The sequence below is a fragment of the Apium graveolens genome, chromosome 1 (genome assembly GCF_009905375.1).
Source record: "Apium graveolens cultivar Ventura chromosome 1, ASM990537v1, whole genome shotgun sequence".
Classification (NCBI taxonomy): domain Eukaryota; kingdom Viridiplantae; phylum Streptophyta; class Magnoliopsida; order Apiales; family Apiaceae; genus Apium; species Apium graveolens.
This window is the reverse complement of record NC_133647.1, coordinates 16978292-17002022: the sequence shown is the minus strand read 5'-3', so window position 1 is coordinate 17002022 and position 23731 is coordinate 16978292. Positions and strand designations below refer to the sequence as shown.

General features: G+C 33.6%; 2 protein-coding genes across 2 annotated transcripts; one reads left to right on the top strand and one right to left on the bottom strand.

Annotated features, from left to right (window-relative positions):
• Positions 1 to 13686: 13686 nt before the first annotated feature.
• LOC141661389 (uncharacterized) lies at positions 13687 to 15757 on the top strand. Its single transcript, XM_074468394.1, has 3 exons — positions 13687 to 13877; positions 13949 to 14001; positions 15463 to 15757. The coding sequence occupies exons 1-3, from the start codon at positions 13787 to 13789 to the stop codon at positions 15583 to 15585; spliced, it is 267 nt and encodes an 88-aa protein (XP_074324495.1). The 5' UTR covers positions 13687 to 13786; the 3' UTR covers positions 15586 to 15757.
• A 943-nt stretch (positions 15758 to 16700) lies between these two features.
• LOC141719440 (MADS-box transcription factor 23-like) lies at positions 16701 to 21205 on the bottom strand. Its single transcript, XM_074521818.1, has 8 exons — positions 20933 to 21205; positions 19680 to 19752; positions 18223 to 18284; positions 18042 to 18141; positions 17903 to 17944; positions 17391 to 17432; positions 17123 to 17274; positions 16701 to 16997 (listed from the first exon to the last, which is right to left on the bottom strand). Exons 1-8 carry the CDS (start codon positions 21112 to 21114, stop codon positions 16898 to 16900), a joined length of 753 nt encoding a protein of 250 aa, XP_074377919.1. The 5' UTR covers positions 21115 to 21205; the 3' UTR covers positions 16701 to 16897.
• Between the last annotated feature and the right edge of the window lie 2526 nt (positions 21206 to 23731).

Here is a 23731-nt window from a genome sequence, read left to right as displayed (position 1 = left end):
AATCCCCTCCAATTCAGTTGGAGGTTCCCACGTTATGTGAGAAATAACAACTTGTCAAAACCACGGAGCAATCTGTGAGTAAAACTGTGACTTCAGTCACAGGTGGTTCTGATTCACACCCTTCCACCTCTCAATCACACCTCATCTTCCAATGACTCCAAGACACTGAAATCAACCTTCTACAATTGAAGATCTTAAAGTTGATCAACTTGGGGGCCTTGCTCAAATCTCATAACAGATGCTCACATCCAACATGTCCAATCAAGACTACCAAGTTATCATGCTCTCCTACCCGGCTGATGTTGAAGATAATCAAGCAAAAATTATTGATGAAGCTGGTCAAGATGCTAACTGTGATGCTTGGTTGGATAAGATATTCATAATTGAGATGGATGCTATGTTAGCTAAATTCAGGGAGGAGTATATTACAATTCTGGGAAGCAATGCAAGATCCCTCACTCCACAAGAAGTGTATGATGCCATAAATGAGTTCTACAAAGCTCAAATCAAAGCTTTCCACAACTTTGGAAAAACACTACAAATAACACTGAATGGACATCAAGATAAAGTCATGAAGATGGTCTGAGAAAAGATGGACCAAATCATCCCCTCTCAAACTGAGATCAAAAACCAATTCAAAACCTTCTCAGAACAAATGTCAAGGTATGATCTCAGTGGGATTGATAAGAGTGTAAATCAGCTCAAAGAATCCTTTGTATCCTTGCACGAGGTAGTTCAAGATCACATCACTAAATCAAATGACACAATATGGAAGTTGGATCAAATACACACTGCAAGATACACTCCTTCACCTCTAGTCATGGATGATATTAAGAAAGTTGTGCAAGCTACATTTGGACCATCTACTGCTATCTCTACATCAAGCTCTCATCCACCTGCACCTACTTCAACCAATCTTCAAATTCAAGCACTTCAACAACAAGTCTCCACATTTGCAAACATCAAATGATCAGCTCACAGCTCAAGTGCATCCTCTCACCACACTGGTGCAAAGTTAACAGGCAGACATCCAATCCTTGGTAGACTCCCACAAACATCTACAAATGCAAAATTCAGTTGCTTTGGGGCCATCATGGGTAAGCTCAATATTCCATTATCTGCATTATCTGAAGCTGTGAGGCCTGAAATTCCTACTTCCTTTCTGATGCCTGCCAACAAGACTAAGGGGGAGATAGAGGCTAGGCTAGCAAAATCAAGATCATCTACTCAACATGTCCAAGGTGTTGAAAAGAGCTTAAGTCAAGAACTAGATATTGATATGGAGAGGCTTATTAGGGCTGCTGAAGGACCAAGTCTGAGCAGGGAATTTGATGAATTGCTCAAAGCTCTAAGGTCTTCCCTCAATAATAACCTCTTCACCTATAAAAAGGCCTTGGAAAAAACAATAAATTCATTAAGGGTGATTTTGGTGACCAAAGACAAGTTTCAGGAGAAGAGGATAGTGGTCAATATAAATGACTTTGGGGTAGATAGGTGTATGCATATTTCCCTCAATTATCTTATCTCAAGGAGGGCATCTGAGTTGGATATTCTGATAAACAAAGTCAGAGTTTTGATCCATGAAGACACCCAACTGCTAGCTGAATTGAAAAATGCTCAAATGGTTGCTTTTCCAAATGCATACCTTTAGTCAAGCAAGGGAATAACATACATCTGTCCTACCACCAAGCACTTCAAACACTTCCAAATCCCAAAACAGTGTGTCATGGCCAACAAGAAGCTAATCATGACTCTGGAAACTGCCTTAAAGGTAAAGAAGAATAAGACTTTTGAAGATGAAGAGATGATTAAGCTGTTGGGGAGATATCTAAGGGATGTTGAAGCCAACTTGCCCAAGACTCAAATCAACAAGGATAATTTGGATGATGATGACCAGAAGAAAGATGATCAAAATCCTTCTAGCTCAAATCCAAGTTAATCCACTATGCCATCTGGAAGCAAGGGTGGAGAGAAGAAGAAGGAGGATGAAAAGAAAAATGATGAGAAGAAGAGAGGAAGTTGAAGAAGGAGCAAGAAGAGACATGATGGCTCAGAACCACACCAAACCTAAAAAAATCCAAACACAACTGGCTCAACCTTCAAAATCAACTATCTCAAACATCAAACCACCTCAAGCCTCTAAGCCCAAATTTCTATACAGGCAAACTACTAACTCTTTTCTAAAAATTCCAATCACCACAAGCCAAACATCTCTTAAGAAAATCTCAACCTTACCTTTTGTCAAACCATCACACAAAATTCATTTCAAGACTGTTGGGAGAAAACCTAAGAAAGCTAAGCCTACAGAAAAAGTTGAAGTTACTGAAAAGGCCATCTGGAATTGTTTTAAGCAGCATGGTTTTCTACCCTTAAACTGGTGCAGTTCAGATGAAGATTATTTCCAATAACTTGCTGAGGAAATAGTTAGAGTCGGGGTTGTTACACTAAAGGAAGTAAGAATTTACTTCCAAGATGGGTCCTTCACTTTTCTTGGCAGCAATTTAATGGACACTCTTTCTCCAACAGAAATCAAAAGAGTGATAAGTTTGCTGAAGGACAAGGATACTGCTACAAGAGCATGAAGATCTGTTCTAGCTTAGTGGTTGATTAAAAGGGAAGAAAGAAGAAGAAGAAATGAGGCTGAATATGAGGAAATAAAAAGAAAGTATGGTGATGAGATTGAAATGTATATCAAAAGATCAGAAGAACTAAAAGCAAAAGGAATGAGCAGAATCTCTAAATATGGAAGGTTTCTTAACATCAAAGATGGCCAATTCTCAAGATTTAGAATTGATTTACTAGACAGTGGTTATCCAAAGGAAGACATGATTAAACTAGTAGAAGCTCTAAGTGGTACACCTATTGTAGAAGAACTTGAAATTCTTGTTCAGTTAAGGGATATCCTTAGAGAAGAAACAGAAGCAAAAACAGTTTTTACCTGATGCTTGTAACCACTTAGACTCTGTAAATCTTCTAATGTATAAAAGTTATAATTTTGTCAGTTGGTATGTTTTAATCTTAGCTTCCATCAAAACTTGGGGTTAGTTTGTTAACATGTATGAATTTGTGTTAAGAAATCTTCTCACAATTGGGGGAGATTGTTGTGCAAGAGATGCATGTACTTTAACAAGACTAAGTCAAATTGACAACCCTAAGTAAGTTATATTGTAATCTTACTTTGTATTTTGTATTGTAACATTAAAGTCTGTAAAAATGTCAAGAGCAAACTGGAGTCTTTTTCTTTTAAACAGTATCAAGCCTAAGAATTCTATCTGGAAAAAGATAAAGAAGATCATGCCTCTGAAGAATTATGAAGAAGCTTGGAGTCGAATAAATCTGTTTTGGGAAAAATGTTCTAAGTCAAGATCTCTACAAGTCACAGATTTAGTGTTATAGATAAGTCATTCGAGAACTCCAGAATGACTTATAGAGAACTCGGGAAAGCTTCTAGAGAACTCAGAGATATTGACAAGCCAAGTTGAAGACATGAAGATTGGAGATATTGGCAAGTCATTTCTTCACTAGAGAACTCAGAGTTATCGACAAGTCAATATTTTTTAGAGAACTCTGAGTTATCGATAAATCAAATTCCACTTGAGAACTCAAAGATATCGATAAGTCAAAACTCACTAGAGAACTCCGAGTTATCGACAAGTCAAATTTGAATAGAGAACTCTGAGTTATCGACAAGTCAATAAGCCACTAGAGAACTCATAGAAATCGATAAGTCATAGTGAAGATATGAAGACTAGAGATCTCGACAAGCCAAATTCTCTTACAGAGAACTCAGAGACCTCTACAAGTCAAATTTACTATGGAGTATTAGAGATCTCGATAAGCCAATATACTTATCGAGATGTCAATTTCTCTATAGTCCAGACTGGAGATCTCGAGGTAAAATCTCGAAGTACAATTTGCATACCAACTCAATATCCAAGATTAACAATCAACAAACAATCCAACCAGCTGGATTGACAAGTCTACAAAAAGCAGCTTGAAGAGTGTGCAAGATCAAGGGTAAATATTAACTGACAAAGGAAGATTAAAGTTAACACATGATGTAAAGATATGCTAAGCCAGAAATGGAAGATATGTTTTTCCTAAAATGGAAATGACAAGTGATAGTTTACTAAAGTTAATAGCATGTCTTATTATACACTGTGTAAACCAGTAGTTAACTAAATTATAAAGTTAACACTAGTCCTTTGTTAGAAGTAACAATTTAGATCAGGAACTCTAGTATACTCTCAAGAAAGAAGCTAAGCTCTTTATCAACAAAGAGCCCAGAAATTTTGTAGCAAAACATTCTTAATTTTAATATAAAATTAAGTGAGTTTTGAAAGATATGTGTTCTTTATTATTGCATGTTTAATTTCTGCATTAACACATTTCACTACAAGATTTAATTTACTTTGTTCACAACCATAAATAGTTCAAGAAAAGCATAAAAATACAAAATCACATTCCCCCTCTCTGTGTGTAATTCATTACCTAACAATCATGATCCCCAACAACCATTCTCTAAAATTTCCAGAGTTGTTTTTCCCGAGTTAGTCCAAAGTTTAATAACTTCTCTTTCTTTAGCTAACTCCTTTTCTAGATAAGCATGTATTTCTAACAATTTTTCTTTAACATAAACAACATTATCTCTTTCTTTTTGAATTTCTAGCATGGAAAGCAATTTAATTTCTAGGTGATCATTCCTTTTCTTTAACTCAGAGTTTTCACTCTTGATTATATTATTCTCTAAGGTTTGATCCCTATAACTAACATGCAGAGTCTTAAGAAACAATCTTAATTCATAGATATCATCAGTATCAAAAGCAAGAAAAGTCTGAGGTGCCTTTAATTCAGCATTATTAGCCTCAGCATCAACATTTGCCATGAGAGGATAATAACTCCATCAGCTGAATCTGATGGATCATCCCAGTTTCTCTTCTTTGAGATCAAGGCTTGTTCTGATGAATTATCCGTTGATATCATCATCCGTTGATATCACCATCCATTGATATAAGTTCTGATATGAACTTCTGATAGTTTCTGCTGATATCATCAATTATATCTAACAATATCCATCTTATAGTGATAGTTAAAGAATCAGCTAAACTATTCAAATCTTGGTTGCTCTCTAATCAAATCCTTGAGTTTGATAAGACACTCAAGTTCTTCAACTATTTCAGTCCCCCTTAGAGCCTCCACCAGCTTCAACCATTCATTTACTGAGTAACTTTCAAGATATTTGATTTTGTACCTTGAGAATATGTGAGTCTTAATATTTGGAAATACACCATCCGGAGAAACTCTACTCAACCCTCTAGCTTTTAGCTCGTTTGATCTTTTCTCAAACATATTCTTAGCCTTTTTATTGCATTTGCTTCCCTCTCAGCCTTCTCCCTTTCAATTCTTTCATCTATTTTTCTCAACCTTTTATCCAGCTCAACCTTCCTCATCTTTGTAAAGCATCCTTCCCTGTCATCAGACTAATCACTCTTTCAAGTTCTATTGTTGTGTAATTTTCAAATACTTTTTGTTGAAATAAAATTTCACCTTTCCCAGAGTTTCCCAGAGTTTCCACATAGACTTTGACTATTTCTTCATCTAGTTGATTACTGTAGTCATCATCTCACATTTCTTCTAAAATTAGTAGAAAATCTTTTTGATTAAAGCAGTTTATAGAGCATCAATTTCAACTTTTATTTTCTTTAATTTTCTCCTAGTAGACTTCAAATGAGTTTTGGTTGATGGTTTGAATGATGGAGGTTTGGTCAATTTCTTTAAGGAGGTTTGGTTGGCCAAGATAGGTGTTTTAAGTAGAGAATTGGTTGTGAGTTTGTAAAGGTATTTAGGCTTGGAGGTTTGGATGATTTGAGTTTTTGTTTGGCTAGAGTTTTGGGTTGAGGTTTGCAGAATTGTAGATTTTTGGCTTAATGGTGCTTTCTTGTTATCCTTCCCATCCTTTCCACTTTTCTTGTCCATGTCTCCATCTATCCCTTTTTTTCTCATCCTTCTTGCTTGCAGTATCTTTCTGACTACCACTGCTTTTACTAGACTAACTTGAATTTGAGTCAAAAGATTTATGTTTATCTTTTTTTTTGTCATCATCATCCAAGTCATCATCTTTTTCATTTATTGCAGTCTTTGGTAGCATGGCATCAACATTTCTCAGGTACCTTGCAAAGATTGTTATCATCTCAAGGTTCTCAATAGTCTTTATCTTCTTGGTCTTCAACTCAGACTCAATTATTATCTTAGTCATCTTATTCTTAATGACACAATGATTTGGGATTAGAAAGTGTATGCACTTTTTGGTAGTTACACATATATAGGCCATTTCTTTGCTAGGTTTAAGACATGCCTCAGGAAAAGCTCCTTCTTGGCATGTTTTGAGTTCCCTAAGCAATTGAGTGTCCTCCTGGATCATCACTTTGACTTTATTTATGAAGTTATCCAGTTCCGATGCTCTCCTAGATTTGAGAAATGCTAGTGAGACTTGCATGCATCTGTTAACTCCATAAATCATTGATATTGACTATCGCTCTCTTTTCCCTTAGCATTTTTCTGGTGACTAGTACCACTCTTAATAAGTTCACATTATTTTTGATAGCTCTCTTGTAAGTATGATGGTTGAGATTCACTGAGACTGTAAGGCCTTCTAGAAAGTCACCAAACTCCTTGTCATAGCAAGGGCCTTTAGCTGCCATCTTGAGTCTCTCCCCCATTCCAACATCTTTATTTTGATTTGTAGATTTTAGCTTGGACTCCATCTCCCCCTTAGGCTTGGTAGCAAGCAAGTTAACTTCTTGGGGGATTTGTGCCCTAACAACCTTTGATGTTTCTTGGAGAGGAGTTTTGAGTGCACCAATGATATCCCAATGACACACATGTTTGCATCTGAAAATAGTTTTGAGAGTCTATCAGGGATTTGATATCATTTTGTTGACTGTGGACTATAGATGTGAGCTGAGTGACTTGAGAGGCAAGATCAGTATTGGATGCTTGAAATTTATTGACTTGAGTTTTTAGAGCTTGAATTTTGTGAGATGAAGAGGTGGAAGGAACATTTGTAGATGCTGTAGAGGTGGTTGCTCCAAAAGTGTCATGCACCACCCTTCTAATTTCCTTCATCATCAAGGCTGAAGGCTCATACTAGCCTTATGAAGTTGATCCAATTTGACCTTGATGTCATTATTGTTTGAGATTTATTTTTGGATAACATCATGCAAGATCATAAATGATTTTTTGAGATACTTGATGCTGGGCTCAATACCAGATAGACTGAATGTGGCCATCTTTTCAGCTAATTCGTTGAATTTATTCTTGATCTCTATTTGTGATGGCACAAGTTCATCAATTCTGGCCCCCACCATCTCTCTGATCTTCCCTTGATGACCATTTAGAGTCTTCTCAAGTGCTTTTCCAATGAAGTGGAAGGCTTTTAATTGTGCTTTGTAGACCTCTGTGATGGAATCATACACCTCTTATGAAGTGAGTGCTTTGGCAATTCTACTCAATATAGTGATATATTTTTCTCTGAATCTGGCCAAAACTTCTTCCATATCAATTTTGAAGTCCTTTGACAACCAGATATCTACATTACCGTCTTGTTCAGCTTTATCTGCAATCTTTGTCTGTTGATCTTCAACATTCTCTTTGTAGGAAAAAAAATTGTTTGATAGTCTTGATTAGACATATATGTGGTAAGTAGTTGTTGAGTGATGCTGGAAAGTTCTTCAATTTGGTCTACAAGGTGATCAATAATGGTAATTGGTTGATTTTGAGTGTCCGGTACCCATTGAGTGATCAGGTATGAAGGATATTGTGTAGAGGTATATGGTTGGTTTGTGTTTGGTTGTATGGTGGTTGAGGTGGATGGTACACCTGTGACAGAGGTCACAGTTTGACTCACAGATGGAACTGTGGTTATGATAGTGTGTTGATCACTTTGAGAGTGATCCTCCATTTAAATTGGATGGGAGTTGAACAGGTTACTGTCATGTACCATGACCTCAAACCCTTGTTCTTCTTATAAAAAAACGGAAACTTGAATGTGCTATTGTACTTACCTCCCCAGTAGATGAATCATTGGTAATTGGACTCCTAACTTCAATTATGAGTGCAATTTCAGCTAGAGTTTTGAGGGGAGTAGTTTCTTCAAGAGAAACCTCCATTGAATTGAAGAGAATTTGAGTAGCCCCCAATCAGAAGTACTACCCTCAAACTTTTGAGCTTGTGAAGGCTTTGGTGCACATGAGGGTGCATTGGTTTGCACATGGTCTTCAGTAAAAACTGATGAAACCCCTATATTTGTGATGGTGTCATCAAGGTCCAACTCAGCATTTGTCCTCTCACCATCTAATTGTTGTTTCTGAGTGGTGAGCACACTTTCATGAACTGCGTCTCTTTATTTTGGAAGAACTTGAGACGTGGATTCAAGTCCATCATTGAAAGAAGAATAAATTTGAATTCCGAATATCTTGGGCAAATCTAAAGAAGGTTTTCTTGTACGTTCATCACAAAAGATTTCTAGATCCCAATACACCCAGTGCCAGATAGCTGCCAAGAAGCACAAGCCAGAAAACACAATATATGCCCCGGCCACACCTTCGTAACTCCAAATACCCGGATTCGCTGTAGCCCCTCCCGTGATACTCCAACCGCCCCATGAACTGGTTATTCCTAAACGAGTCATGAAGGGTATAACGAACATACCCTGTCTCCATATTGGATCAAGAACAGGGTCAGATACAAGGGAAGTGAGTTCAGTTTTGAGTGTTGGAAACTCCTTGTTGAAGAGGAAGCTTCAAAAGATATACTCTCATTGTGTGTGCCATCCTCTTGACTTCTTTCACCTTCTTGAGTGTGCTCAAGAAAAGATGCAGACTTTTACAGATTAAACTTGGGAGAGTGCTGGATTCAATAGTGACACCTTGTTGAGAAGATGTCAATAGAGTCTGTTTTGGGTTGGTGGTTACTGGGATCACGATGGTAGAAAATTAATGCTCGGCGGTTCGACAATTTGGCGATGTCTGCAATGACTCAAATTCCATATTTGCTTCCACATAGCAGTGTTGTCACCTAAGTTGTATTGATTCTTCATATCACAAAGGACTCGTTAAGCACTTTTGACACTAAAATTTCCAAGATTTTCCTTATTCCATAACCAAGAATCATTTTCTGTATTTTTAGTGGAATTGATAAGATTAAGCTAGCGTACCTTTCAGAAAAAAATGTCTCTGATCAAATCACAATCCCATTCCTTGTAATCTATGAGCATAAGTGAGGGGAATGATTTCCCCTCTATGGCCATACTGACTATTTATACATTATGGTTTTCCACACTTGGAAACCATGGATCATTGATAATATCCACAGTGGTGCCACTTCCAACTCTGTGAACATCTCCCTGTTTTAGTAGAACTTGTGCTTCTAATATACTCCTCCAAATGTAACCGGGGTTGTTACCCACTTAGCAGTTAAAAATGAGTCATTTTGGGTAATATCGTGCTTTGTATAATCTACTCACCAAGCTGTGTTGATCATTAATAAGCCTTCAACCTTTCTTACCTACTAAAGCTATATTTAAATCGTACAACATTCTGAATCCCATGCCTCCTTTAGATTTCTTCCTACACATTATTTCCCCGCACATCCATTTAATCTCCGTTCCTTTATTCGAATCTGTCTGCCACCAGAACTTGGACATTAATCTTTCAATTTTAGTGCAAAGTTATTTTTGCAATAGAAAGGTATTCATTGCATAATTTGGCATTGAATGTGCTATCATTTTTAAGAGAACCTCTTTCCCTCTTTAAGACATTATTTTCTTATCCCAGCCTTCAATTTTTCCTTTAATTCTCTCCTTTAGATATCCAAGAACAGCTGATTTATTTTTATCAAGAATATTCGGCAAACCCAAATATGTGGAACCTTTATTTGCTTCTGCAAAGCTGAGAGCAGAAACTATACGCTGTCTGACTTCATCGTTTGTGTTACGATTAAAGAAAACTGAAGATTTTCCATTATTAATCTTTTGACTCGAAGCTCTTTCAAAAAGTATGGATAAAATTGATTACTTGGTCTGCATCGTTACCTCTAGCTTTACAAAATATGAATCAGTCATCAACAAAAAATATATGTGAGATTGTAGGGGCAACATGGGCAATGTTTATACCATTGAGAAGTTGCCTTCGTTCATAGCTACAAATCAGAGTTGTGATACCTTCCATGCATATTAAAAAAAGTATGAACACATAGGGTCTCTTTGTCTTATACCTCATTTTGGGACTATGTTAGCAAACCTCTTCCCTGCATGGCTAATCTGGTATCTTGTTGAAGAAATTCATTCCATAAACCGCTTCACCATATTTATATTGAAACCAATTTTAAGCAATATAACATTTAAGAACTTCCACTCCATGCGATCGTATGCCTTATAAAGCTTCAACACCATCCACCTAGTCTTCCCTTTTATTTTCCGTTTCAGTTAATGCATAATTTTATATGAAATCATAATGTTGTTCGTGATCAGCCTACCTGTAATAAAAACATTTTGCGTTTCCAAAATAATTACATTAAGAACCTTCTTAAGTATATTTGCTATCACCTTGGACATTATTCTACAAATCACATTACATAGAAAAATAGGACGGAGCTTTGTCATATCCTTAGGGTTCTTCTTTTTTGGGATTCGAACGATGTTAATCTCTAATATATGATCATCCAAACAACCCATGACAAAAAACTTTTACACCTCATTTACTACATACACCTCTTATGAAGTGAGTGCTTTGGCATTGCTACTCAATATAGTGATACATTTTTCTCTGAATCTGGCCAAAACTTCTTCCATATCAATTTTGAAGTCCTTTGACAACCAGACATCTACATTACCATCTTGTTCAGCTTCATCTGCAATCTTTGTCTGTTGATCTTCAACATCCTTTTTGTAGGACAAAAGAATTATTTGATAGTCTTGATTAGACATATATGTGGTAAGTAGTTGTTGAGTGATGCTGGAAAGTTCTTCAATTTGGTCTACAAGGTGATCATTAATGGTAAATGGTTGATTTTGAGTGTCCGGTACCCATTGAGAGATCAGGTATGAAGGCTGTTGTGTAGAGGTAGATGGTTGGTTTGTGTTTGGTTGTATGATGGTTGAGGTGGATGGTACACGTGTGATAGAGGTCACAGTTTGACTCACAGATGAAACTGTGGTTATGATAGTGTGTTGATCACTTTGAGAGTGATCCTCCATTTGAATTGGATGGGAGTTGAACAGGTTACTGTCATGTACCATGACCTCAAACCCTTGTTCTTCTTATAAAGAACGGGAACTAGAATGTGCTATTGTACTTACCTCCCCAATAGATGGATCATTGGTAATTGGTCTCCTAACTTCAATTATGAGTGCAATTTCAGCTAGAGTTTTGAGGGGAGTTGTTTTTTCAAGAGAAACCTCCATTGAATTGAAGAGAATTTGAGTAGCCCCCTCAGAAGTACTACCCTCAAACTTTTGAGCTTGTGAAGGCTTTGGTGCACATGAGGGTATATTTGAATTAGAATTATTAACTAAATATGATTAGTATAGTAGGATAAGAATGGTGAATAAAGAAGTTTTTTGTTACAATTTGATTGATCTAAAATTTAATAATACTTTCTTATTAATACTAAAATAATTCATAATTTTCTAATTGGTTAAGTGAATGCTAACTGTACTTGGCTAGACTCTGGTATTACAAAATATGATTTTAATTTATCTAGGCCCCTATACCCACCTTTAGCTTATTATAGTATTTTATTATAAGTTTTTGACTTATTACAATATTACTAACTTTACAACCCGTGCGATGCACGGGTCTTCATTATATTTTTATATTATATAAATTTATAATAAATTTCTTTTATATTTATAATAAATTTCTTTTTGGATCATTACGTTATGAGGATATTTATAAATAATAATATAAATGTTTGTTGTTGGTAGGATTCAAACCTGATTCTTGGGTAGTATATAAATAATTATATAAGTATTTGATGTTGGTGATGTTCGAACCTGAGAATTTTAGTAGTGTATAAATAATAATATAAAAATTTGTTGTTGGCGGGGTTCGAACCTGGGAGTTTGAGTAGTGTATACTCTTTTAATATTTGAATCTAACGGTCCTGATCTCTTAATATAAAAGATGTGACAGTCATAAATGAGAATAACCAAACTAACAAAAAAAGGATACCAAATTATACCCCATTCCGGTTATTATAATATATAATATAGATATTATAGATATTTAATATTGTTTAAGCCAGTATATAGGCTCATTATTCGAACCCTTATATTTGATGAAGTTTTACAAATCATTAATTTTTTTTGTCAAGGTACGAATCATTAATTTTATTTAAGGCTTAAGCCCATGTCGTAATATACATTAATTTTATTTTACCTAATAAATATTTAAATAAATATAATTAGGTAAGAAGTAAAACATAAAAAATATTACGGTGTAGTTTATTAATTTTTTAACTCGTACACTTATATATAATTGTTTATTATTTTTAATAAATGTAGTTAAGTAAAACAACTAGGTAATAAAGTACTAAAATAGTTACCGACATATCAAACTTTCGATCAAGTTTTGTAGGTTTGGACTATTATAATATATATAGCACTCTTTGGAAAACACTCTTATAGAAATCTTCAAAAATTATTATTAAAAAAATATAAAATTGATAATTTATTTCGTTTTTCACCATATATCATTATAAATTTTAATTATCGAGTTAAAATCAAAGTTACACAACTTTTTTATTTAATGAATTATTAAAATTTAATGAAAATGTTTAAATTGGTTCAATAGCAGAATCACACTTATAAAAAATTATTCCACTGTAAAATCATATTTAAAATCAATTATTTTTTCAAATTTTAATTGTTAAATTTTCATTATATTCAAATATAATTATTATTCTAGATTAACATCAAATTATATATTTTTTAAAATAAAATTCACAATTTGTGATGAGATTCTATAATAAAATCAATGATTCTCCACTGTTTTCTATATAAGATGGTTTGCAATGGAGTATAAACCATTATAATAGAATATAGTATAATATTGTATAGATAGTATAGATTAATGGATAAATTAATTAAGGGATTATTAATAAAAAGAAAACAAATGATATTATATATTATTCATGACTCACACTATTGCCAAACAGGCCTTCACCATATCTCATTATAAATTTTAATTATCGAGTTAAAATCAAAGTTACACAACTTTTTTATTTAATGAATTATTAAAATTTAAAGAAAATGTTTAAATTGGTTCAATAGCAGAATCACAGTTATAAAAAATTATTCCACTGTAAAATTATATTTAAAATCAGTTATTTTTTCAAATTTTAATTGTTAAATTTTCATTATATTCAAATATAATTATTATTCTAGATTAACATCAAATCATATATTTTTTTAAATAAAATTCACAATTTGTGATGAGATTATATAATAAAATCAATGATTGTCCACTGTTTTCTATATAAGATGGTTATCAATGGAGTATAAACCATTATAATAGAATATAGTATAATATTGTATAGATAGTATAGATTAATGGATAAATTAATTAAGGGATTATTAATAAAAAGAAAAAAAAATGATATTATATATTATTCATGACTCAAACTATTGCCAAACTGGCCCTTAGTTAGCCCGCCCACTACACAATACTTATAATTTGGAACCCTAGAATTGTAGTTGTAGCAGCAAAGACAAGAAAGAACATCAGCAATGACACAAAAATCAAGTTTGTTCAAAGGCAAGCAGAAGAAAAAAATAGCCCCTCCTAGTCGCCATGGCAAAGCCCCTGCTATTCGCAAAGGTATGTATATGTTGCTATTGCTTTTATATTTTTATTTGTTGTATTCTGATGTTTTTGAATTGGGGTATTAGGTAAAAGAGCTATAAAGCCTTCTAAGGTTACCAAGGAGATGGATGCTAGTCGTGTAAGTTTCGATTTTTTCGACTTTTTTGCTTGTTTATATTGTTCTTGATTTTTTATTTTTTTTTATGGAATGTAGGAGTTAATATGACACATTATTGTGTATTTGAGTAAGGTCATGTGTGTGTGAGATTTCGGGGTTTTAGTTAGGGTTGTGGTTTGTAAATGGGTTGATTTCGGGTGTTAAAAAATGTGCTAGAGTTTGAGGAAAATGAATAAATAAAATTTTGGATAAAGAAGTCGAGAACTTTGTAGAAAATTATGTTAAGTTCTTGAAATTTTGGGCAAGTATTTTTGGGTAAGTAATGCAAGAGAGCTTGATTTTGGCATTTGTAGTTGAAGTATGTCGGGTTTAGCTTATTGATAGGTATATATGATGTAGATGTTATGCTGGCTTTAGTTTCTTTTGGACATTCTTCGTATGTGTGACTGCTGCATTTGGTTAAGGTTTGTGTTTTATATGGGGTCGATATAGTACTAGAGATGCTAAACAAACTAATTGTAGAGATACACTAAACTGATGAAGAAGATAAATTAGCGGACATCATGTTCATTTTTTTCAAGCCGTAGCATCTCCTCTTGGATGAAAAATATGTCGTCTTATTTGAGATCGAATGGTTATAATATGTGTTTAACTGGTGCTGCATTTTATATGCCAATCTAGTCACCAGTGTAAGATGATATGGTTATAAAAGTGTACATCTAAATCAATCTTTTCTTATCATTTGAAGTTTGAGATTATCCTGTTACTTCAATAAAATTCTTGAAGTTTTTCTCTAGTAGTTTGGGACTACTTGGAATAAGGCAATACCTGGTCCAACTGAGTTCCATTGGGGGAATACTCACCGAATATGATTTTAAGAGATTTCTGTTATCACAATTTATCTTCTTGTGCGGAAATATTAGTATAACGGTTGTATGCGTTTTTTATACTTTGTTCTGAAGATCAGGTTATCTTATACTCTTCACTCTGGAGCTCCTGTCAAACAATGCACACATTACTATCTTTAAATTAATTGATAAAAAGATACAAACGAGATTATATTTTGAAGGGTTTCGGTAGTCAGGTCTTACCGTCTTAGTAGTAACAACTCTTTAAATTTAAGCAAATATGATACAGAGATTGTAATCCAAGCTAACTAAAATGGCCAAGGTCTGTCATTGGAACTTAATGACTATATAACATTTTCCGCTGTTTAAGACCATTATCTTTTTCTCTGTTTAAGACGCCAAGTCAAAGAGATAAAGTGTACATTACTATATATGTTTTACTCTATCAGGTGTTTCTACGTACTTTAAAATATGTTGTTAATAGTGAAGTGTGAATAGTCACCTGTAACCGCATTAATGGGTTCAACGGAACTTATTGTTTTGTATATTCTACAACTTTTAATCTATATTTTCCCTTATTGACAGTGCCTTCTTTTAATCTATATTTTCCCTTGATTTTCTTTTTGTTAACCAGGAACTGAGCAAGTTCATTAACCATTGCAATGAGGTAAAAGCAGCTACATCTGCTACCAAGGAAGGTGGACAATTGAGTATTGTCAAAACTCTTACAGAGTCTACCAGTAGTGCAAAGAAATAGTCATAGGCAATACCTAGTCAAATTTGGTAAAAATAGCGTGGGAAGTTCTTTTTCTGTCCTGTTTTTCTCGTTTGTTTTATGATTGGTATTTTTGTTGTTTGTTACAAGTAATGGCCATTTCAACATCATCAAGCAAACAAACTATTAATGTTCTATGCAATTTTTTGTGTTATTAGTTGACTACTAATAGATTTTTAATTTTTTGGTATATGTAATTCATTTACAATTATGGTCTACACCATGTGACGATGACAAGAGTGAAAAAATATATTTAGCTCTTATAAGTTTAAGTATAGGCATTGATCTATAATCCACTGTGATCATTGAAGCATATCATTGATGAGAATATGATACATAGATGCTTGATCCCTAGTTAGTCTTGGTAACAACTGTAAGTCTGTAACCTGTAATAAAAGGCTTGATCCCTAATTCTAGAACATGATACAGAGAGGCTTGTTTCCTAGTTAGTAACCAAGGGTGTGTTTGATATTGCTGTTGCAGACACCAACAGAAGCTTTTCGCTGAAAAGCAGTTAAAAAACTGTTTGGTAAAATTTAAAAGCTGTTTTTCGGAAAAGTGTTTTTGGCCTAAAAGCTGCTGTTAGAGAAGGTAAGTCCCCCCATTCTTTTAGAAAAAGCTGCTTTTCAGCTGTTGCGGGAAGCAGATGCTGATTTCACCATCAAACCTTGCCAAAAACATCATTATTTTAATTTTTTGCATCAACACATATACGTATCAAAAAAATTACCAAACAGTCATCTGATTTTTACAATAGCATTTTTTTCAGCAGCACTTTTTCTAACAGCATAATAATTTTTAACAGCAATCTCAAACAGAGCCCAAGACTCGATAAAACTACGCAAGTAGGAGGATACGAGGTTAGAGTTGGAGAGTCGATAAATGCTTGTTTCCGACCAATGGGAGGTTAAAGTTGAATTCGGGACTCAATAAAAGTATGCAAGTAGAATTGGACGATTGTCCAAAATTCTACTAACACATGATTTACCAAGGAAGAAAACTAGCTGCCAAAGCTGTAACTAGGATATATATTACTGTCAATCTCAAGTAAAAAAGATAAAATAGAAATACTTAATATCTAAATCTCCCATATAAAATGAAAAAGAAAAAACCGTCAACTTTATTATCATAAATCTCCCCACAAGAAATTCTCTAAGGATCATCATTTATAAATCTATTACAACATTATTGAATTACTTATAATGTGGGGGATGGGGGTTGCGGATTTTAACACAAACCGCTAGCTAGACCATTATCAAAATGGTCTTAGACCGCCGGCAAGTAAAAGCAAGATTCAGTTTTCAGTCTGACTCTCGGAGGTACTGGGAGGACTTTCAGCCTTGAAAATTTTTCTCCCTTGCTTCTTCCTTTTACGACGACCATTAACCGGAGGCCTGTGCATCAGAAAGAGTATAGTGAAGCGACTGTGTAATTATACAATAGAATTTTGAATAAAGAACAGCCAAGTACGAGACATGGGTAAAGAAAGCACAAGATTTTCTGGGAAGTTGAGAGGTACCCGAGCACCATGGTTGTCACTGAATCTCCGTTATCAGCTTCAGATTTGCATGCTGAGGCCTGACTTGAGGCGACGTGTTCAGCATTCTGGTGATTGAGGTACCTTGACACTGGGAGTGCATTTGCAGGGAAATAGCTGCGAAGCTCCTCAAACTGCAAATTATATTCAAAGGGGAATGAGGACTCGAACAAAGGGAAATGTTAACAGATACAAACCAGGTTTGAAAACTACACAGATGACAGAAGTACTAAATGGATAGTTCAATTACCTCTTGGCGCAAATTTTGATTCTCCAGCATGACTTCCTTTTCCTGATTTGAAGGTGAGAGTTCAAAAAAACAAAGCAAAATAAACAACCTGGTCCAGCAGTGTGGACATCATATAACACTAGTATTGTAGTTCTCTTTACATAATCTATTATTACGTTATACAGCACCACGTTTTCTGCATATTGACACTGTACCTGTTAGATACTATATTATTCTCAGATTCTGAGAATTGAAATTTCCAGAAAAACAAAACCTAAGCTGGGATTTCATCTTGATACCCAACTAAACCTATTTATTACATTACTGGTTAATGGTTATTTTAAGCTTCTACGTGTTGAAATAGATATACTCCATCATCTGTCCCATTGGATTGTTAACACTGTTCAAATTCTCCCTCGCATATTTTGAACAATGTTAACAATCCAATGGGATGGAGCCTGGAGGGATTATTTTTTAACAGTTATTTGTAGGGGCAGTACAAATGATCAACGATATAAATTGTAAATTTCTACCTTTTCTTTTAACTGTTTCACTTGCTCCTTCAGTAATTGCTCCTGAAATAATTCAACAATCATAGTAAAAATATGCAATCTTTCTACGTACACCCTTCATTTCATAGAAACCGGGATAAATGTAGTAACATAAGGTAACCTTCTTTCCCTTCACAGATAATAATCCTTCATTCATAAGCAACTCAAACTGCTGCAATCCCTCAAGATCCAAGCCACCGACAGCCTTTCCCAAAGTCTTCCTAGAAAATTAGATAAGATAACATCGGCAAGTAGCTATTTCCAAATGTGTACACTGCTTCCGCAGATAAAATACAACTTACATGAATTCTGACTTGACATCTTGAATCTGCACTTCCTGCACCTCGTCTTGAACCTCCTCCTCCTGAAATACAATAAAAAAAGGAGATGTAAGGGACAAGCTAAATAATTCAAGAAATACTAAATATCTGAATAGTATAATCCAGTACCCTGTACTTTTATTAACTAATGAAAACCTGTTGGCTAGCAATAATGTAATCTAAATGACCAGTAAGGAACACTTTGTTCTGAACAAGGATGCCGATTCTAGAAAATATTGCTTATAATAAAATCAGTCTTCTTTTGATGAGGCTAGTTGATTGCAACAACAATAGACAAGGGAAACTTTGTTAACAGCAGGAGTAATAATAGATGCATAAAGGTGCTATATATCCTGTCTACAGCTTCTATGTGCAAGAAATCACATAATCACATTAGACAGTATCCAGATTACTTATACGATGATTCAGAATCCCAAGTGATCATATGACTTGACGGCTATTACTCCCTCCGTTTTCTTTTATATGACACACATTTCTAAGTGTTTTGACCATATAGTTAAAATAATAATTTTTAAAATTTTCATTTTGTGAATAAAAATATATAACTAAAACTTTAATTTAGAAAAAGAAATTTTAAAAATTATTATTTTAACTATGTAGTCAATGGACTTAGAAATATTTGCAGAAAAGTCAAACGACATATAAAAAAACAGCGGGAGTAATTAATAAGAAAAATTAAAGCTCGCTGTCATTTTGTACAAAATATTTGTACATAATGACATGTCATCTGATGTGGGGTGTTTTAATTGGTTTTGTTGTGTAAATGTAGGGGTCATTCCAATTAAAACACAACACATGTCATTATTTACAAAATTTTGTACACCATTCTGTACCCCTAGCATTTTCCTGAAAAAAATTCCTTTTCTAGGCTAGTGCAAGACATTCAGTTTCTAGTCTTTCCTTACTTGACATTTCAGCAAAGACGAAATATATACTATTGTGAAGCAAGTGATCAATTCAAAACGGCTGTATGAACTATAAGATTAGTTAATAGCATGAATGTAGTTTTGTAAGATGACTAACTTCCTCAAGACTTGTAGGCACTGCCACACTGGCATACACCACTAATAGGATCATATATCTCCAGCACTCGAGCATTATGCCAGCGTACATAATATGAGAAGATCAGTTAGCCTTTTTTCAAGACATACATTCAGGTACATAGAGTTGCACAAAAGGCCCACCGGGCCGGGTTTTGACCGGGTCTTAAAAAGCCCGAGCTTTGACCGGGCCGGGTTTTTCGGGTTTTAACTTTGACCGGGCCGGGTCGGGCCGGGCTTTCCGAAAATGTCAAAGCCCGTTGGAAGACTTAAACAGAAATGAGGTAATTATCACTCTGTCTCAGCATCTTTGTCATCCTGTGAGTGTGTATACAGAAGAGGAATGCTCAAAACATTCTAAAAAAACATAGTACATACCGGTTCCTCATGCTCTTCTTCTGGCATAGTCGCTTCTAGCCTTTCGTTGTATCTTTTAAGTGTGTGGAGCATACTGCAATAGTGAACAAAAGGTAAGCAGACTATATTACACTGACAAACATAAAAATCAATATCTATTCATGCAAAAATATTGTATTTGGGAAGGAGTTCATAGTTTTTCCGATTACTAAGCATCTCACATTCCATTCCTTTTCTTTAGTAGGATGATCATCCACTAATGCAAGGTTCAAGAAGTCAAAATTTAGAGACAAAAGTCTGGTTACCACACATTATCTACACACATTAGTTTGATGTTATTGTTTAACCTCAATATATATATCATTCTTTGAGCATATTTCAACAAGCCAACAACTGTTTTATCCTTGTAGCTAAGATAGCTGATTTTAAGTTGGTGTATCTTCATTAGAATGTAGGCAATTAGTTATCAACTGAAAGCTTAATATAGTGAGTATCGTAAAACTTGAACGATCTGGATCAACCTTACTTTTTTCTGATTAAGATCTGAAACAACAAACCAGATTGCATTCAAGTATTAAACTCTAGTTCTGTCACATTAAAATCACTTATGCTATGTGTTTTATGGTTTCAACATTTCTCGGGTAGCCTCCTAAATTGACAGAATGATCATAATTCAAGTGATTAAGATCCATTATCAGTTGTTGGCCTTAAGACTACCTCAAATTGTACTCAAATGGTTCGTGCTCTAGCTGGATAGATCTCTTTGAAACACATGGAGTTTACAGTGAAAACTCTGCTCTAGTTGATCAACTCCGGTTCACGGTTAAATTTGACACTGGAGTGGTTGCAGACAATTGTCAGTAATAACTTCTTAATTTTTTAAATAACAAACTCACACATCCTCTAATGGAGATCAGCTAGAATCTCAAACTCACACATCTACATCTCTAGAGACCAAATTAAAAACAAATTTTAATTCATTTATTAATCATACACTTCAAATCAAGATATCTCAGACAAAATTGTAAAACAACAGCACGCATCTTAACTAACTTTACACGTTGTTTAAGGTTTTCTGCAATCTCCAATTAATTCCATTTACACATTAAGGTTTTCTGCAATCTCCAATTAATTCCCTCCAATCTCCAATTAATTCCCTCTACTAATACTGTGATACATAAATAACTTAACAACTACGATTTTAGAAGTATAAAGATCCAATAAAGCCCTCGAATAAATTTAGAAGACCGAACAAGTTGTAGAAAATTAATTACCTTGAACTTGTGAACTGAAAAAGCTTGCCAGTGCATGAGAAGATGACCATAGCAATTTCAGCATCACACAAAACAGAAAGTTCACGGGCTTTCTTAAACAGACCAACACGCCTCTTTGCAAATGTCACCTGCCTTCTGCTCACATTCTCCATCTTCTCTATTTCAAGCTTTCCTCTGCCCATTGAACCAATTTCTTCAGTCTAAACAACCCTCTCTCTCCCTCTCTGTATATTGAGAGAGGTTATATTTAATGCAGAGATTTATGTTTTTTTTATATAACATCTACAGGAAGAAGATAGATATGCATTGAATTATGTATAGCCAAACTGGGAGTTACGAGCTAGAAACGGCTGATTTGCATGGCATTTTGGATTTTTTTGCATGACTAACCCTCTTAGTCCTCTTCTTTTGACACTTTCCGGAATCCAGTTTGGTCACGTGAGTCTCATTATTTATTTGATAATCCGTGTTTTCGATTGTTTACATTTTGGAAAGAGTAAGGTGCATATAAAGTATAGTCCTGTAATTTTTTTTTTACAATTTTGTTTTTCTGAATAAAAATTAAAACATTCAACTTTTATTCAGAAAAAGAAAATTATAAAAATAATTACATAACTATACTTTTTATCTAATTTAAAATGCGTATCGGACACTATCTCAAAAATATAAATAATTGAAAGGGAGAGGGAGTTTTTATTTATTCTTTATATTTGTAGAGCAGGAGTCCGTCTAAGCATCAAAGTCCAATCCTAACCCCTTCTCCAGAGTTGTAATTATAGCAAAGAAAGTAAGTAGGTTGTGACTAAACTAGTTTCACTTGCATTCATAATTGCGTTTTCGAGTTTTTAAAAGGAGCGAAAGCAAGTGGTAATAAATGTAAATTTTAGAAACTTTCACCTCAAAATTTTTACTCCAAAAATGGGATGAAAATAATTTACCTCCTTACCACTTACTTCCTTCTCTTTAAAAAACTCGGGTGCGAGGCCTAAAATTAGTAATAACCGAAATGAAATATAATTTGGTTCAACGGCTATTCCCCAATTTTGATTATTAGAAAAATAAATAAATAGTGTTATATATCCGCTAAACTACTAAATTGTTAAACTACTATATAACCGGAATGGGGGTATAATTTGGTTCAACGGTTATCCCCAATTTTGATTATTAGAAAAATAAATAAATGGTGTTATAAATCCGCTAAACTACTAAAACTACTACATATATAGTCTACTTATCCCACTAAACTACGACTACATCTTATCTTATTATTAAAAAAATAGTGTTATATAACCGGTAAATTACTAAATTCTCTAAACTACTAGACATAGTCTACTAAAATACGATCACATAATCCTATTATTTTTATTATAAATTTATAATTATAATATATTTATATAATTTTTTTAATATTATAATATGACAGAATAAATAATTTTTTTAAATATTAATGGAAAGCCGTGCATTGCACTCAACGGTTATCCGCTAATTTTGGTTATTAAAAAAAATAAATAAATAGCGTTATATATACGCTAAACAACTAAATTGTTAAATTACTACACATTCTTATCCTACTAAAATACAATCACAATTTATCATATTATTCTTATTATAAATCTATAATTATTATATATTTATATAAATATATTAAAATTATAATATGCAGGGATAAATATTTTTTTTAGATATTAATAGGAACCCGTGCATCGCACGGGATGTTAGCTAGTAAGTATAACTATTGATATAACTTGAGACCAAAAAATATATCTTAGTATTAAAATAGTACTTCAACTCCAATGTTAGTTGTATTTATTTAAATTTTCTCTTTCTCTCCTAAATTTCATTTATAACAAGCCAACATATATTTTAATACATACATTTTAATAAGAATAACCGTAATTATCTATCTTTAGTACTACATATAAGACCAACTATCTATTTATTGATTTATAAAACAAAATATAGCTATGCATTGAAATAGATTTTTTTTATTTGATCCTATTTCATAGCTATAAAACCAACTATAACTATGCATTGCACTTGCTCTTGTCAATCAATAATTAATCGTGATTACTCGTCAATTAATTGTTGTTCGTGAGTGATCGACTCTATTTAGTTTAATTTTGGGTTAAAATATGTTTTTTTAAAGAACCGGTCAAGAATATGCAAAAATCGGATTGGATAGTCAAAAATCGAATTGACCCATTAAAAATCGACCTCATTGTTAAAAAATTGAAAAATATGTCAAATATAAGTGAAATATTAAAAAAAGTAGAAATTAAAATAAAATTAACAAAATATATTTTCTCGTATATATAGTAACTATTTTAAATGGTTGAAACACGGACTTTCTTAATTTTTACTTTTAAATTGACCCTAATTTAAAAGTTACGTCTTAAAAATTATACACTTTAATAACGCTATATATGATATATATATTGAGATGATCGAGTAGAAAAAACCCATAAGAATTTTGAGATTTGGATACGAATACTACAAAATTTTGAATTTCAATACGTATACTGACAAATCCGAATCCCATTTATTCGTTTGACATCTTTACCTCCAAAAGTCCGGCTCTCGATTTTTACGAGTGAGTGGATGTACAAACTTGTTAAATTAAAAACTAGTTATCTATCATAAATGTACAAACTTGATTATTAAACTAGTTATCTATCCTAAATGTAGAAAGTTGATCAATAATATATTTTAAAGCGAAAAATGAGTCTAAAACCCAAATGTTAACAAAGATGATGAGAATATTTATTCAAGTTTTTTTTGCCACAAAATGGAAGATTTCAT

Bases quoted from the DNA above. Each gene is read 5' to 3' on its own strand.
- LOC141661389 (XM_074468394.1), top strand. From the start codon at position 13,787: ATGACACAAAAATCAAGTTTGTTCAAAGGCAAGCAGAAGAAAAAAATA. The intron at 13,878-13,948 runs GTATGTATATGT...TTGGGGTATTAG, and splicing joins AGCCCCTGCTATTCGCAAAG to GTAAAAGAGCTATAAAGCCT. The intron at 14,002-15,462 runs GTAAGTTTCGAT...TTTGTTAACCAG, and splicing joins AGGAGATGGATGCTAGTCGT to GAACTGAGCAAGTTCATTAA.
- LOC141719440 (XM_074521818.1), bottom strand. From the start codon at position 21,114: ATGGGCAGAGGAAAGCTTGAAATAGAGAAGATGGAGAATGTGAGCAGA. The intron at 19,753-20,932 runs GTAATTAATTTT...TCACTATTGCAG, and splicing joins TTTCAGTTCACAAGTTCAAG to TATGCTCCACACACTTAAAA. The intron at 17,945-18,041 runs GTTACCTTATGT...GAATTATTTCAG, and splicing joins TATCTGTGAAGGGAAAGAAG to GAGCAATTACTGAAGGAGCA.